General features: G+C 42.7%; 1 protein-coding gene and 1 pseudogene across 3 annotated transcripts in view; both read left to right on the forward strand.

Moving 5' to 3' along the window:
* LOC139277208 (RAF proto-oncogene serine/threonine-protein kinase-like) overlaps window positions 1-16,767 on the forward strand; it is a 71,868-nt gene that overhangs the window by 52,419 nt on the left and 2,682 nt on the right. For all 3 annotated transcript variants that reach the window (XM_070895356.1, XM_070895358.1, XM_070895357.1), the window contains exons 13-16: window positions 5,304-5,350; window positions 10,784-10,902; window positions 13,872-14,003; window positions 15,816-15,950. In XM_070895356.1, the coding sequence (XP_070751457.1) occupies window positions 5,304-5,350; window positions 10,784-10,902; window positions 13,872-14,003; window positions 15,816-15,950 (433 nt within the window). The remainder of the gene's footprint in view (window positions 1-5,303; window positions 5,351-10,783; window positions 10,903-13,871; window positions 14,004-15,815; window positions 15,951-16,767) is intronic.
* LOC139277776 (U2 spliceosomal RNA) lies at window positions 7,512-7,750 on the forward strand (annotated as a pseudogene).

Consider the following 16,767-nt stretch of genomic DNA (forward strand, 5'->3'; position numbering starts at 1 on the left):
CCTGTTCTACACATTAAAAAATCAGGCGCAGGTTACAAATTAGGCGTCCAGAACGAGGTGGGCGGGAAGGGAACTCATTAAATTCGACAATAATCATTATTTATACTTCTACAAATATTATACAAATAAATCCAACCTGAATAAACATTTATAAGCCAAGAAAAGATTAAATAAACCATCTTCCTACCTGTGTGAAAGTGCTTCAGCCAGGGAGAATTCTGCAGCTGTTCGTGCCGCTGAGAGAGAGGGGGAGGGAGAGAGGGAGAGAGAGGGGGAGGGAGAGAGAGAGAGAGAGAGAGGGGGAGGGAGAGAGAGAGGGGGAGGGAGAAAGAGGGGGAGGGGGGAGGGGTCGGGGGCGAAGGGGGGGGGGTCGGGGGGAAAGAGGGGGGGAGCGGGTGTTGGGTCGGGGGGGGGAGCGGGTGTCAGGTCGGGGGGGGGGAAGCGGGTGTCTGGTCGGGGCTCGGGTCGGGGAGCGGGTCTCGGGTCGGAGCGGGTGTCGGGTCTCGGTCGGGGCGGGGGGGAGCGGGTCTCGGGGCGGGGGGGGGAGCGGGTGTCGGGTCTGGTCGGCGGGGGGGGGGGGGGAGCGGGGGTCTGGTCGGGTCGGGTCGGCGGGGGGGGGGAGCGAGTGTCGGGTCTGGTCCGGGGGGGGAGCAGGAGCTGGCCGTGGGAGGAGCCTCATTCACGCAGCCCCAGTGAGGCCATTGGGCCAGGGCTAGGGGCTAGGGGCTGCGTGCTTCGGGCCCCTCCCACACAGTTCGGCGCCTGGAGCTACTGCACTTGCGTGCCGACTGTGGCGCGCATGTGCAGAGGTCCCGGCACTGTTTTCAGCGCCAGGACCTGGCTCCGCCCCCCCCCACAGCTCGTGCTGGCTGCGCCGAGTGCCAGAGGACCTGTAAGTAGGTGGAGAATACCGAGGATTTTTTTAGGCGCCGTTTTAGGCGCGAAAAACGGGCTCCCAGCTCGGAGGGGCGCCCGTTTTTTTTCTTGTGGAAACTTGGGCCCAAGCTCCCGTCTTCACATTGAGGACTCCCTCCATCTGTTCTGAACCTATCCTTAAATGGGTTAGGTTCAGGACAAATCTAACAGCTCATAGCCCGGGCATCCATGAGGTGCTGTGGGCCATCAGAATTGTATTCCATCACCAATCTGTAACCTCATGGCTCACACTACCATTATCATCAAGCCAGGTGACCAACCCTGGTTCAATGAGGAGTGTGGAAGAGCATGCCAGGTGCAACAGCAGGCGTACCTGAAAATGAGGTGCCAACCTGGTCAGGGTACAACACAGGTTTATATGTATGCTAAACAGCAGAAGCAGCAGGTTATGGACAGAACTAAACGATCCCACAACCATCAGATCAGATCAAAGCTCTGCAGTTCTGCCACATCCAGTCGTGAATTGTAATGGACAATTAAACAAGTTAAGGGAGGAGGAGGCTCCATGAAAATCCTCATCCTCAACAATGATGGCGATGAGCACGTGAGTGCAAAGACAAAGCTGAAGTGTTCGCAACCATCTTCAGCCAGAAATGCTGAGTGGATGATCCATCATGGCCTCCTCCTGAGGTCCCTCCCATCACAGAAGTCAGTCTTCAGCCAATTCGATTCACTCTGTGATATTCAGAAAAGGCTGAGCGCACTGAATGCAGCAAAGACTATGGTCCCCGACAACATCCCGGCTGTAGTGCTGAAGACTTATGCTCCAGAACTAGCCGTGCCTCTAGTGTACAGCTATACACTGGCATCCACCCAACAAAGTGGAAAATTATCCATGTATGTTCTGTCCACAAAAAGCAGGACAAATCTAATCCTGTCCCATCAGCCTATGCTCAATCATCACCAAAGCTCACCAATAACCTCATTACTGGGACTACTCCATTCCAGACATCATTACAGCCTTGGTCTAAACATGGACAAAAGAGCTGAATTCCAGAGGTGAAGTGAGAGTGACTGCCCTTGACCTCAAGGCAGCATTTGACTGAGAGTGACACTAAGAAGCCCTAGAAACATTGAAGTCAATGGAAATCAGGGGCAAACTCTTGACTGGATGGAGTCATACCTAGTACAAAGGAAGATGATTGTCGTTGTTGGAAGCTAATTATCTCAGCCCCAGGACATCGCTGCAGGAGTTCCTCAGTGTCCTAGGCCCAACCATCTTCAGCTAATGCATCAATGACCTTCCCTCCAACATAAGATCAGAAGTGGGGATGTTCGCTGATGATTGCACAGCGTTCAGTTCCATTCGCAACTCCTCAGATAATGAAGCAGTCCATGCCCACATGCAACAAGACATGAACGGCATCCAGACTTGGACTGAGAAGTGGCAAGTGACATTCGTGTCATACAAGTACCAGGCAATGACCATCTCCAATAAGAGAGAGTCTAACCATATCCCCATGACATTCAATGGCATTACCATTGTCGAATCCCTCACCATCATCATCCTGCGGGTCAGCGTTGACCAGAAACTTAATACAGTGGCTACAAGAGCAGGTTGGGTATTCTGCGGCGAGTGACTAACCATCTGACTCCCTAAAGCATGTCCACCACCTACAAGACACAAATCATGTGTATGATGGAATATTCTCCAATTGCGTGGATGAGTGCAGGTCCAAATAACTCTCGAAGCTTGACACTATCCAGGACAAAACAGCCTGCTTGATTGGCACCCCATCCACCACCTTAAACAGTCACTCCCTGTATCACCAACTGTGATAGCTCCCTCTATCACTATGTCTGCAGTATGCACTGCAGAAACTCGCCAAGGCTTCTTCGACAGCGCTTCCCAAACCTACTACCTCTTGCACCAAGAAGGACAACGGCAGCAGGCATATGGGAACTCCACCACTTCCAAGTCACACACGATCCTGACCTGGAAATAGATCATCATTCCTTCATCATCGCTGGGTCAAAATCCTGGAACTCCCTCCCAAACAGCACTGTGGGAATATCTTCAACATATGGATTGCAGCGGTTCAAGTAGGCAGCTCACTACCACCCTCTCGAGGGCAATTAGGGGTGGACAATAAATGTTGGCCTTGCCAGCGATGCCCACATCCCGTAAATGAATAAATAAAAAAGAAAACAATAGAACCAGTACGATTGATCTAAAGAATTTTTTAAATCTATGTCAGCAAGTAGGAGGCTAATGTTTATGATGGAACTTGGGTCCTTTCCATATGACTCATTAGATAAACAGAGAGCTCCCGGGGAAGCTCGTGAGACTTTTAAAGAAGAGTAGGGGTCATGGAATTAGTTGCCTGATTGAAAAATGTTGTGACAATAGAAAGTAAAAGACTATGCCCTTTCTGGATTCAATTGTTTTATTTTGTATATAAACAGATGGTGTGGGCCAAGTAAGAAATGGCACTGGTTTAAGAAAACAGAACGCTAGAGTCGTAAACTGATCAATGCTAGCAGAGAGCACTTTTCGTGTGAATACTCATAATCTGCACTCTGCTATTGCTAATACCTGTAGCTGCCTACTTTTTTTCTTAACCTCTCCATATACCCCTGGAAAAGAATTGTGCCACAGCTTGTGAACCATGGGTCGAAATGTTAGTTTTTCATACTGAAGATTTCATCACACAGATGAATTATCTACTTTGCTGATCATTTATAGCAGTCTCTATCTGCCACTGTTCAAGAAACAGAACAGGGTAAACAGGCCCTGTTGTTCAATATTATTGGAATTGAATGAATAAATAATCATCATCACAGGCGTTCCCTCGAACGAGGATGACTTGCTTCCACAAGAGTTCATAGATGTTTCAATGAAGGATCCGATGTTCCAGTCGTGAACTCCAATTGAGGGGGTGGAAGATGCCTGTGCATGGATTTTTTTTAACGTGTGGTGACCATTGCACATCAGCCACCACACAGGCTTGACAGAGCTCGGCCTTTATCCAGTGGCAAGGGTTGAACCAGGATGACTGGAGATCTGCTCTAATACAATGGTTAATTGTCATTGTCGGTAAGGAAATTGTGTCTCTGGAAAAAGTCCAACTGTGAATGTTAATGCATTTGTACATTGGATGAATGCTGTCAATTGTACTCTTGCCTTTGATGGCTATCCTCTAATATAAAGCAGGGAACCTCTAGAGACCAGACAATGTTGGAAACCCACATTCTCACAAGTTGCTGTTGGATCTCACATTAAATCCGATTTCTATTGTTTTCTACTCATTAATTGCAGGTTGTCAGCTCAAATGAACCAAAGTTTTGAGCAACTGCAAAAGAATGGTCAATATGGGAGAAGAGTGCATGGAATTATGGCTCACTCTCCTGGGACTCCTAACTCAAATGTAAAAGTGCCTATAATAAAAGATAAAACAAAGAGCCCTGTGCTGTAACTTTGTAATTATTGGCCTGATCTTTAGAAATCCTTATTTAAATGAATGGTACTTAAAGTTTAAAAAAATGGCTTCATCTATCGAGTCCCTTAAAAATGTTCACATAGTTGTTGAGCTTTTTTTTAAAAACTGAAATTGCTTCAAGTGACTGAAATTGCTTCACAGATCCTAGGTAAAGTTAGCCTAAGAATTCCATGTGGTGAGTTACACTGTTACACCAGTGGAAAGTGACTTGTGCCCAAGGATAGACGAGAATGATATTTACATCAGAAAATCCTGGGACAGCTCATTTGCATATCTTTTGGAGTCAAACTTATGTAAAATGGAAGCAATCTCCAGGGATGTATGGAAATTAGAGTGCACCCCTTTTATTTAAAAAAAATCTGTTCGACCTGAAGATTGCAGGCTGAGAGAGCAGCAGCTGAGTTAGGAACTGTGCTCGACTCAGTCACTTGGTTGTTAGCTAGCTTAACTGTATGTCTCATGATTATTTTGTGGCAATTTACAAGAATATCCAACACCGGAGAATCTGTCAGACAGCCAAAGAAAGGATAAGAGCCAAGCACAAAGGCACAGAAGAAGATGCCACAATTTCAGAGTCCAACCTGCAAACCCTCCTCGATGAAACACAGCAGAGGGGAGACATAGTGCTCAGCATCTGTAGCAGGAAACCTACCAAGAAAGTTACTCGTGCCATGTAAAGCGAGGCGGTACTGAGTGCCAACTCTTTGCCCCCGGACTGCAGACCAGTACCGCATGATCTGGTCAGGTTATTGAATGTTCTTCCAGAGACGACACCTGCAATGCTGTACACAGTAGTAATGTGAAAGGCAAAACTGGTTTAGATTTTTAATTAAATGTATTTGCTTAGAGAGAAAAAGCTGCATTAATGACCAGAAACATCACTGAGCCTGAACAGAATAGCCTGACTGTGGTTTGCTTCTTTTACAGTTATTTACATGCAAAGAATATTATCCATAGAGACATGAAATCAAACAGTATCCTTTTTTATTTGATCTTTAACCCTTGTTTATTTTTAGTGATTCAGCAGGATGATACACAGCAGAAATAAATGCCAAATTTTGCTGAGTGCCAAGCATGAGATTTGCCAGATAGAGATTACTAAAAGTAATGGAATTTACATCCCTAGCCACACGGATCGGTTTATTTTATTTGCAGCTCAGCTTCCTGCAGTGTGCTGCTTTCTCACCCAACTCACTGGTATGCATTCTCCTCATTTCACAGTGGACAACTAAGCCAACCAATAGGAAGATGCAGATTCCAAGAGCCATATCAATTTGAGATGGTTTATAGGTGAAAACAAAGTTGCATGCTGAGCTCCTGTGTTGTCTTACAGGAATCCAGTGCAATTGATTTGCATCTCTGTGCTGACAAGTTAAGCAGTTTCATGGTGAGTGGCTAATCAGTATATAATTAGTGAACCTTGCGTCCTGCCTTTCAAGTGTGTTGCAAGGCAATAGGTGAAACATTGTTCACTCCATGGGGGAAAGCTCATGAATGTTGTGTGTGCTGTAGAGACAGCATCGATTGTATGACTGTTTTAAATTTGTGAGACTACACAGAGCTTGGTTGAAATATGAGACATGGCATGTATGCACAAAATATGATGAGCTGAGTGATTTCTATTGGGAACAGTGGTTGATCACCAAGGTGGATGGGGTAAATTTTGGTTAACATATGGAACGACAGCATGCTGCTACATTTAGGCACGAGGATACTTAAGAAAATTATGGTTAAATATTTTGAGATTTAGATAAGACTAGCGGATCTCTTATAGCATTGTTCACAAGTTAGGTTGTATTGCTGTTTTATAAGAACAGGAATGTTATATGATGTGATGCATAATGTATTATTCTGCTGTTGAGGTGGGCCTGTGTTAGGTTGCAACATTTGATTGCTGTTATTCAAACACAGTTTGAGGTTATTTAGAGTTCAATTGCTGTTTGGTGTAGAAAACTTGTTGCTTGGCAGGTACGAGTAAATTTCAGACTACAGATCAGAAAACTCAATGATAAAATGCCTGGTTGTCCTATCTATTTCTTTTTAAGATTGCTTTGAATCTGTAATAAAATGTGACATCCAGAGTGTGCCAGATGCAGGCTATATATTTTTACTGTATTGTCTCTATCTATATCTATATTATTATACATTAAAATGGTTCAATAATTCATGGCTCCTGTCTGTCACACTTGCTGCAACATACTCTGGTATCAGTCACAGCTATGTAACTATCCAGATTCACCTGCAACTATGCTGAATCAAGAGAATCTATGAACCCAGAAACTCAGTCAGTTAAATCTCCAAATATCTTTAATCCGCCATTTTTCTCCTCACCTTGCTGACAACGAGTTCAAAATAAGATTTCTATTTTATGTTCATTAACAGTTTTAAGATGTTTGCATGTTCAGATGTGCTCACAAATGGGAAGGCTGGGGTTATAATTTGGGGATGTATCCTGTTTTATAGATTCCTTTATTGATGAGCAGTGGAAACCATGGAAAAACGGCATTTACGTTGTTTCTCTGGGTTTTCGTGGTTACAGTAGACAAGTGGAAGAACTCCCCTAGAAATTCACCCCCATTGTGTATTATATGGAATCATTTTTCTGTTCTTGTAATTTACAGTGAACTATCGGGAGAAGCTCCTGAAAATTCACCTCCGATACATTTTTCTGCTACACTGTAGGTGTGAATTCTTTTTTAGATTTCCATTATAAACTCGTATGTCCACATTAAATAATGGAAACAACCTATGTAAACTTTTCACAATGTAATTGCAGCCTCCAGCCAATAATAGGACTGCAGTGCCTCCAATGGAGAGAGGGTGTAAGTACAGCTTCTCAAGTTACCATAGGCATTTTTCAATGTAGCTGTGGACATAGGAATTTAAATTGGAAAGTTGACAGGAAGTGTGTGTAGATGTAAAATTTTTAATATGAGGCTCAATTTTCCCCAATGCCGTTTTTTTGTGTATTTGAAGAGTTACGCCTGTTTATTTTGGGCTCGGCTACACCAAATATAAAGTTGAAAATTTCCCCATTTTAACTTGTGAATGTGGCCGGCGCACATTGTCCTTCAGCTCTGTGGGTGGAGCCCAAGATGTGCGCCAAAAAGATCGGGTTGCCAGGGTAACGAGGGGCACGCTTCTCGGCCTTTTGGCTAAGATCATGCGTAACTGACCTGACAGGGGAGTAACCACCATAACCCCAAGGTGGTTCTCCCTGGATCAGGAAGGTATATGCTTGCTTTTTTGGAAATAGGAGGTGGGTGGGGTGGCTTGACCCATCCACCTCCACGGAGGTGTGTGGGGGACCTGACCCATCCACCTCCATGGCACGAACCTGGTATTGCAGTACTTCCAGGAACGGTGCAGTGGCTCTAGGCCTTTTGGCTAAGAGTATTGGCGCAGAGTGATCCTTGAATGGGCCCAAGGTGACCTCTGGCGTTTGTGATTTGACAAAGAATTGGAACGATTGGCTACGAATTTCAAAAAAAAAAACGAGGGGCACACTGTGGGTTGAGGCTGGAAAGTGAAACATACGAGACAATCTGGCCAGCTTACAGCAACCTGCACAAGCACCTTGCAGCTTACCAACATGAAAATATTAGAGTTTTTGCCAAAAATCTATCCTGTAAACTGAATTGGAAGGCCCCCCTCTTGCCCCCCCCACCCACCAAGCCGTTGCTGCTCCTAACCTGGGCCGAAAGCCCCCCCCCCAGCCGATACCGCTCCTAGCCCAGGCCAAAAGGTCTCCTCCCCCGGGAGCTGGTGCTGCTCCTAGCCCACGCCAAAAGGTCTCCTCCCCCCCAGAGCCGGTGCCACTCCTAGCCCAGGCCAAAAGGGTGGACAGGCTAGACCAAAAGCCCCAGATTAAAGTAATTCGAGATTAAAGTCAAAAAGGAGATTGTTACAGAACCCGTAAGTAAAAGAAGTTATAATTACTCTCTCTCTCACTCTCTGCTGCTGCTGTCCCGGCTGTGGAACTGGATCTTATCTGCGCTGATTTTGTTAACTGCCCAGAAGGTGGACACATACGCCGTCTTAAGAAAAATCGTAGTTGGCCTAACTTGCATAAATAGCCAGAATTGGTGTGGGTGGCAGGTTACGCCCCCAATGAGGTTAAAAAAAAATCGCAGCCTAAAAAAAACGAACCTGATTACGCTGGCGCTGAAACTATGGGGAAACTTGGAGATTTTAATATACTCCCAAAAAAAACAGTGCACGCCAAAAAAACGGCACACATAATTGTGGAAAATTGAGCCCATAGAGAGTAATTATTTATTTCAAGACAGGAAGGTGTTTATTTAGGTAGTACAAAAGTCTTGTAATCTTACTAACTGGTCAGGTGGGCAGAGCAGTGGCAAATGGAATTTAATTCAGAGAAGTGTGAGGTAATGCACTTTGGGAGGGCTAATAAGGAAAGGGTATACGCATTAAGCGGTAGGCCACTTAATAGTGTAGATGAACAAAGGGACCTTGGAATGCTTGTCCACAGATCCCTGAAAGTAGCAGGCCAGGTGGATAAGGTGGTTAAGAAGGCATACGGAATGCTTGCCTTTATTGGCCGAGGCATAGAATACAAGAGCAGGGAGGTTATGCTTAAATTGTATAATACTCTGGTTAGGCCACAGCTGGAGTACTGCATGCAGTTCTGGTTGTCGTATTATAGGAAGGACATGATTGCACTAGAGAGGGTGCAGAGGAGATTTTCTAGGATGCTGCCTGGAATGGAAAATCTTAGCTATGAGAACAGGTTGGCTAGGTTGGATTTGTTCTTCTTGGAATAGAGTAGGTTGAGAGGAGACCTCATTGAGTTGTATAAAATATTGAGGGGCTTGGATATTGTGGATAGCAAGGGCCTATTTCCCTTGGTGGAGGGGTCTATTACAAGGGGGCATAGTTTTAAGGTGGTTGGTGGAAGGTTCAGAGGGGATTTGAGGGGAGATTTCTTCACGCAGAGGGTTGTGGAGGTCTGGAACTCACTGCCTAGAAGGGTGGCGGATGCAGAAACCCTCACCACTTTAAACAGGTGCTTGGATGGGCACTTAAAGTGCCGTAACCTGAAGGGTTACGGACTTAGAGCTGGTAATTGGAATTAGACTGGATAACCTCTTGGCTGGCACAAATACGATCGTAAGTACTGCAGGGAATCGAATATGGCCAAGGTGAGCTCCTGGACTAGTTTCGATCACCTGGATGGGTCGGAGAAAAATGTTCCCAGATTTTTTTTCCCCAATTCGCCTGAGTTTTTATCTTTTTTTGCCTCTCCCAGGAAATCTCATGGCTCTGGTGGTGGTGTGTAGAATGTTTTGATGCAAGGTGTGTCGCATTTGTGTGGGGCGGACTGGTTGGGCCTGATGCTCTTTACCTGTCCGCCATTGTTCATAGGTTTACATGTAACCTTCAGGGCTGCTGACCGAGCGCTGTGTGACTCTTTGTCGGCCGGCATGGACACAATGGGCCGAAATGGCCCCCTGCATTGTGGATTTCTATGTTTCTAACTCAATAGCTCTTGTATTCTTGTGACTAATTTTTGGGTGTTAAATGATTTCAAATACAACTGTGTTTTTGTGGTGTCCAGGGTTGTGCCCATCTCTGCCACAGATTTGTGGCTTTAGATTTGCTGTTGAAGAAATGGAATCACTGTCTACAGAAAAAGAACAACAAAACTTTATTGTTGCAGTATGGTTTTGTGAAACATTCCAGACAACTGGCAGCAATATAGCTGGAAGATCAGCTTGTTATCAGATGGAGGCTGCCACATTTTAAACTGATTGATTGGCAGTTAACATTTCAGTGTCTAAATTGGACCATTAATTAATACGGGGGAGAGATGTTAATGGATGGTGAGCTAACATTTAAACAGGACTAAATGTGCTTTTAGATGTTGCACTGCTATTAAGTGGCTAGAAAAGAAAATCTGTGCTGTTTTATAGTTGTTTCATTGACATTGTTGGCTAAGAATATAAGCAAAGTAAGGGAATCTCCTTTGACAATTGGTAACCTTATAAATGCCCTGTACAACCAAGTGTCTTTGCTGCACTGTGTTTCTTGCACTCTCCAAAAACATACAGGAAAAATTCCTGAAAATTGATCATCTTGTCAGATACGTTCTATCTAAGGTGGGCACGTGGAGCATTATTTTCTTTTGGTGTAAAATAATTTTGGATGCCCCCTTAGACACTCCATTGTAATGAAGGATAAATGTAAAATTTGTAGAAATCCAGTATCTATTATTAAACGGTCCTTCTGGGGAAAAAAAAACATGCTGCACTGTGAAGTAAAAGAAGGAATTTAAACAGAAGCTTAACTGGTTCTCAGTATTTGGATAGAAGTTACTGGGAACCGCTTTCCTTTCTGGGGTAGTACACTGCCGCAATCAACAGAGGTTCTCCTTAACAGATGCTCAGACATCTTTCTTCATGAAGGCCTCACCGTGAAGATTGGAGATTTTGGCTTAGCAACTGTGAAATCTCGGTGGAGTGGCTCCCAACAAGTAGGACAGCCAACAGGATCCATTCTTTGGATGGTGAGGAATTGGGCACTTTTGGTTGTTTAGAGTGCTTAACTTTGAAAGCTAAGTTTAATTGTAGTAGTTAAGGTAAATATAAACTGTACAGTTTTGTTAAATAGGCTTCATTCTTATCCAAAGGCCATATTAAACAGATCCATAACCTGAGACTCCTAAACTTGTATGCCTTCATTCAGGAAGTGAAAGACCAAGTCTGCCTCAAATATTTTGACTATTAAGCAAGGGAATAACAAGGTTCAAGTGTTGTCTCTTGTCAATAATACATAATCACTGCATCATAAAATGCTCTACTCATGATCTTAGAGCAGTTTCTGAACTACAGTCAACCAGCCTGTCTCCAAACTTGGACTTAAATGTAGAACTTTTGTAGATAAATTCCTGCATATTTACAATTTATTGGTGATTGTATCCAAATGGATTCTTTGTTATTCTGTGGTTTGTTCTAACCTCTGACTCTGTCCTTGAATAATTGGGAACGCTGTAAATGCTGCTTAAATAGCAACAACTTGTGTATATCAAAGAAATGTGATTAAAATTTTTACATGTCTTTTAGCATCCTATAAACTTAATTTGCTTTCTTTGACTTTAGAGTTATGATGCTGTTTGTTTATTTTCCCCGTCTCTTACTTGCAATCTACTTTGATGTTTTATCTCCCTCAATTAATATTTCCTAAATGCACTGAAAATAGAGATGGACTTCACACTGAACATTTAGTTATAGCATTTCTATATCCGTTCAGGCAGCCCCCAAACCAGTTTGTTTGTTCCTGCCTTTTCTGAGTTACCTGCAGCAAATGCCACTTTAAAAATAACCAGAGTGATATTATCCCAGGCTTTTCAATTTGTCGGATGATCTTCCAAAATAAATTTTCTACCTGTACGATTTAGTTTTAAATAATAGATTTACTTTTGCACATACTTGTTGCTGATTCTTCTGATATATCTGCCACTATCCTGTTCCAGTTAGGAAAGGATCAAATAGCCAAGAAACTGGGATCTCTGCCACCTGGCCTTGTGTTCAGCACTGATAAGAATGCACTCCATTAATTTGGTGTTTTCATGCACACTGCTATATTTGTCTGAATAGCGAGCATTCACTTTTGCACTTGGCTTCTATCTTATCCAAAGGTCACTAGTTTTTTCAAAATTACTTTCAATTAGTGTCAATCTACTTCTAAATTAAAGTATAAATTGACAATACTGTCAAAATATCTTTGGAAATATCATTAGAGATTGAGACATGACTATGTTGTCATAAGATGAGCAGAAATCTTAATCAGACTAATCATTTTTGCCCATTCCTGATGGGCTATTTAAAATTCTGTATTTTCGGGCACAGGCAATTTTGATGTTTCAAAATGCAAAGATGTAGCTTTCCTACACCAGTAGGAGTGTGGGGTGCTGGTTAATGTTGCACAAAAAAATGGAAAATGTAACGAAGTATGTTAATTGTTCTAAAACGGGAAGCAGTTTATACAGTGAATATAAAACAAAACTCTTTGACATGTTGCATTCTAGATTTTTTTTCTCTGCAGCTATGTTCTCTTCAAATAGAATATTCCAGCTTGTAAACATCGTCATGCATACCATATAAATGGCCTCCTTTTCCTCTTACCAAAATGGAACACTTTATTGTGCTAAGAAGTATAAGGAGGCCACTTATTTCTTAGAAGGTAAGAAGTAAAATGGGGTAGGAGATGTTGAGGAGCAAAGCGATCTGGGATTACAGATACATACATACATTGCTAAAAGTAGCATCGCAAGTTGATAAGGCGTGCAAAGTACTGGGGTCATTTCTGGAGGAATAAGTTGCAAAAGCAGGGAGGTAATGTTAAATTTGTATCGAACCGTAATTAGACCTCAGTGCTGTGTGCAGATCTGGGTCTCCATTCTACAAAAGAGGTATTGAAACACTGGAGAATGTGCAGAAAAGATTTACAAGAATATTATCATAATTGTGAGGATGCAACGATCAAGAAAGATTGAGCAGACTGGAGCTTTTCTGTGGAAAAGGGAAGACTGAGAGGAGATCTGATCACGGTCTTTAAAATTAGGAAGGGATTTGATATGGTGGACGGGGAGAAACTTTCTACTTTTGGGTGAGTCCAGAACAAGGGGCATAATAGAAGATAAACAGATAAAGAATTTAGGAAGAATGTTTTTACACAGAGTGGTGGGAATGTGGAACGCACAGCCAACTGGAATGGTTGAAAGATAGCATTAATGCATTTAAGGGGAGGCTCCATGCATACATGGTGGAGAATAGAATAGAGGGATATGGGAGCAAAGTGGGAAGAGGTTATTAGAGTGGGAGGAGGTTCATGTGGAGTACAAACACCAGCATAGGCTAGTTCGGCAGAATGGTCTGTTACTGTGCTGGAGATTCTAAGTAATTCTACGTAACCTTCAATAATGTTGCTTGGTGTGTTTGAGTGATGTGAAAAGTAATTTGATCCCAGCTGGTTTGTTCAGCCTGTGTATGGGTGGGGGTTGTTGGGGGAGGAGAGGAAAAGAGCAGAGATTCATTCCTAAAGAAAGAAAGCATGAATGCGAGACTGAATTGAGATTGAGCTACAGTCTCCTTTAGTTGAGAGTATGGAAAAGATTTAAACCATGCTAGTCAGTCTGTTCTGGTTAGCCATTTCTAGACAAGATTGGCCAGAATTCTCCCCATAGACTGACCATTCCTTGTCTACTGTTCAGACTAGAGAGGCCATAAACAGCCTAGATTCTTTTGTAGTATTTCCCCTTTTCTTCCTTCCTCTCCTCGAAAGACACTGACTCATGCTGTATATGGTTCCACATCTGCCCATCTTAAACGTCATGATTTTACACAGTTTGCATGAAAGAATATTTTCTACAGCTTGTTTTTTTCAGAAACATATGAAACCCTCAATAGTTCAACAGCAAGGGAGCCCAGTCCTTCACTGGGCAGTGTGACTTATTGTATGGAACTGTTTTTCTAGGCACCCGAGGTCATCCGAATGGAGGAAGTTAATCCGTATAGTTTTCAATCTGATGTCTATTCATATGGTGTTGTGCTATTTGAACTAATGACAGGAGAGCTGCCATACTCCCACGTAAATAACCGAGATCAGGTAAGAAGGCAATATGTTCCAAGTATGTAACTTTTTATAAATGAACTAGCACTTGGTATTCACTACGTCCTTGGCCTCCTATTATTTTTCCCTTTGTCACACACTACTGCAGACCAGTGACTTATTCTGCACCTCTGATCATGCTACTATGTAACCGGATAATGCTACTGTGCAACCAGATGGTGCATAGTGGTTGTCCAGACTGATTTGGCTGCAGATTTATTCATTTTTCCTTTCTCTTCTCCCCAAGTAACAACGTTCCACCTTTATGATGAACCAACTGAAACTGGGTAATTGTTCTGCAGGGATCTGGGTTTGAGTAGATTGAGTAGACTGGGTCTTTGAGGGATTGAGTAGACTGGGTCTTTACTTGTTGGAGTTTAGAAGGATGAGGGGTGATCTTATAGAAACATTTAAAATAATGAAAGGGATAGACAAGATAGAGGCAGAGAGGTTGTTTCCACTGGTCGGGGAGACTAGAACTAGGGGGCACAGCCTCAAAATACGGGGGAGCCAATTTAAAACCGAGTTGAGAAGGAATTTCTTCTCCCAGAGGGTTGTGAATCTGTGGAATTCTCTGCCCAGGGAAGCAGTTGAGGCTAGCTCATTGAATGTATTCAAATCACAGATAGATAGATTTTTAACCAATAAGGGAATTAAGGGTTATGGGGAGCGGGCGGATAAGTGGAGCTGAGTCCACGACCAGATCAGCCACGATCTTTTTGAATGGCGGAGCAGGCTCGAGGGGCTCGATGGCCTACTCCTGTTCCTAATTCTTATGTTCTTATGTTGATCTGCAACAACAATGCCCTACACTTTGCGGTGCATATGTCGTGGATTTTATTTTATTTGTGATGGGGTGTACAGTTTTACAGCCATACCGTAGCCATTCTTCATGTATGAACCGGAGACTACTAAATTGTGGAGAGCCTCACAGCTGAGCCTGATCCTGTTAACACTGCATTTCCCAGCAAGAGTCCACAAACCGTGATCAGAAGCTGAGGTTTAGTGGGCTCCCGCCCTGGGGCATTGAGGCTAATGTAGAATCCCAATTGCAGCCTTGACTGAAATAACCTAACTCAGCACAGATTGAGAAATGATACTGGGATCTCCCAAGCTTTGTGGTTTAGTACTACACATGGTGTTTCACGCACTAGAAATCTATCTGTTTTACCTTTTACTTGAAAACATTTAATTTCATAGTGATGATATGAACTATTTTGATTTTCCAAATTCAAGACTCCAATTTTGTAATGCTATAAATCCAATCTGTAATATATATATACAATTTGCTATGTATGCTGCACACGCCTTATTTGGGTGTCAGTGGTGTGAGGCAGTCACTCCTGCATCTGCATACCTCTGTCACTTGACGGAGCTTCAAAGCAACAACTTGCATTTATATAGCACCTTTAACGTAGTAAAACGTCCCGAGGAGCTTTATACACTCCAGAAGCTGTAAATTCTATATTATTATTCTCTCTAAATAAATTACTGTACAGAATTGTATCAGTCTGCATTGAATGTATTTGACAGTTCATGGGCATTTCATTTTTGAAGTGATCTATGTGAAAGATTTCTCTGGTAAACTGTTATCATGTTGGAACAAAGCTCTGTTGTTACTTCCTGTTTACTGTCACTTTTTTTGGGCTGGCAAATTGAAATGACAGTAAGAGGGTTCCACCCTCCCACCAGTTTATGTAAACACACTAAAAAGCATATTTCCTACACTTTTGATAAACATTTCACATGTTTTCATCCATTTGTAAAACACATTCAAATTAGCATTTGCCTTTGTCTTTCTGTGATTAGATTATTTTCATGGTGGGCCGAGGTTTTTTAACACCTGACCTCAGTAAACTCTACAAAAATTGCCCAAAAGCAATGAAGAGACTTGTAGCAAACTGTTTGAACAGGAACAAGGATGATCGACCCCTCTTTCCTCAGGTAAGATCAAAGATGGTAAGGGAGTCTGCTGATTTACTGCTGATAAACCAAGCAATGGGATGCAGGTTATTTTTAAAAATTTTGTATTGGTTCCAGAGACAACCTTGACAGGTTGTGAACTGATATCGTGTGTGCTTTTCACAAACTAAACTATATCACCAAATCAGCAGCATACGTATCACAAATTAAAACTGGTGCTCTGGTGCGACCTTGAGTACTGTGTCCAGTTCTGGTCACTAAGACACAAGAGAAACTTGGAACATTTGGAGGCAGTTCAGAGAAGAGTCCCAGAATCACAGGACTGAGTGAGCCCTGAGAAATTAGCCATGAGATTAAAGAAATTTAATCTCTTAGTCTTGAATAAAAGCTAGTGAAAGAAATGTTATAAAGTATAGTTTATTACGTGGTATAAAAAAGATAAATGCAGAGCTTTACTTCAAAGTAACCCAAGACTGTAGAACAAGAGTACAGGTGAAGGACTAATACAGAAAGAAGTTCTGCAAAAGGTGTTCAACACTCTGAATAGACTTCGAGAACGAGTAGTGGAGGTATACACAAGTTATTCAAGAGCCTATTGGATGACATGATTTGGGAGAAATTTAGGTTTTTGAATGAAAGAACTGAGATGAGCTGAATGGTCTTTATCATCTGTATTCATTTTGTGATTAGGAAATCATCTGAGCAGGGCCCATGCAATTCAATATCTTGTAGGAGTCTGCTGCTGGACTTGGAAAAGAGTGTGGCATGTCATGAGCAAATTATAGAAGCTTACATAGCAACTACCAGGCGTACTGGGGAAATGCCACTAAAATGTGCT

This window comes from Pristiophorus japonicus, chromosome 12 (genome assembly GCF_044704955.1).
Source record: "Pristiophorus japonicus isolate sPriJap1 chromosome 12, sPriJap1.hap1, whole genome shotgun sequence".
Taxonomy (NCBI): domain Eukaryota; kingdom Metazoa; phylum Chordata; class Chondrichthyes; family Pristiophoridae; genus Pristiophorus; species Pristiophorus japonicus.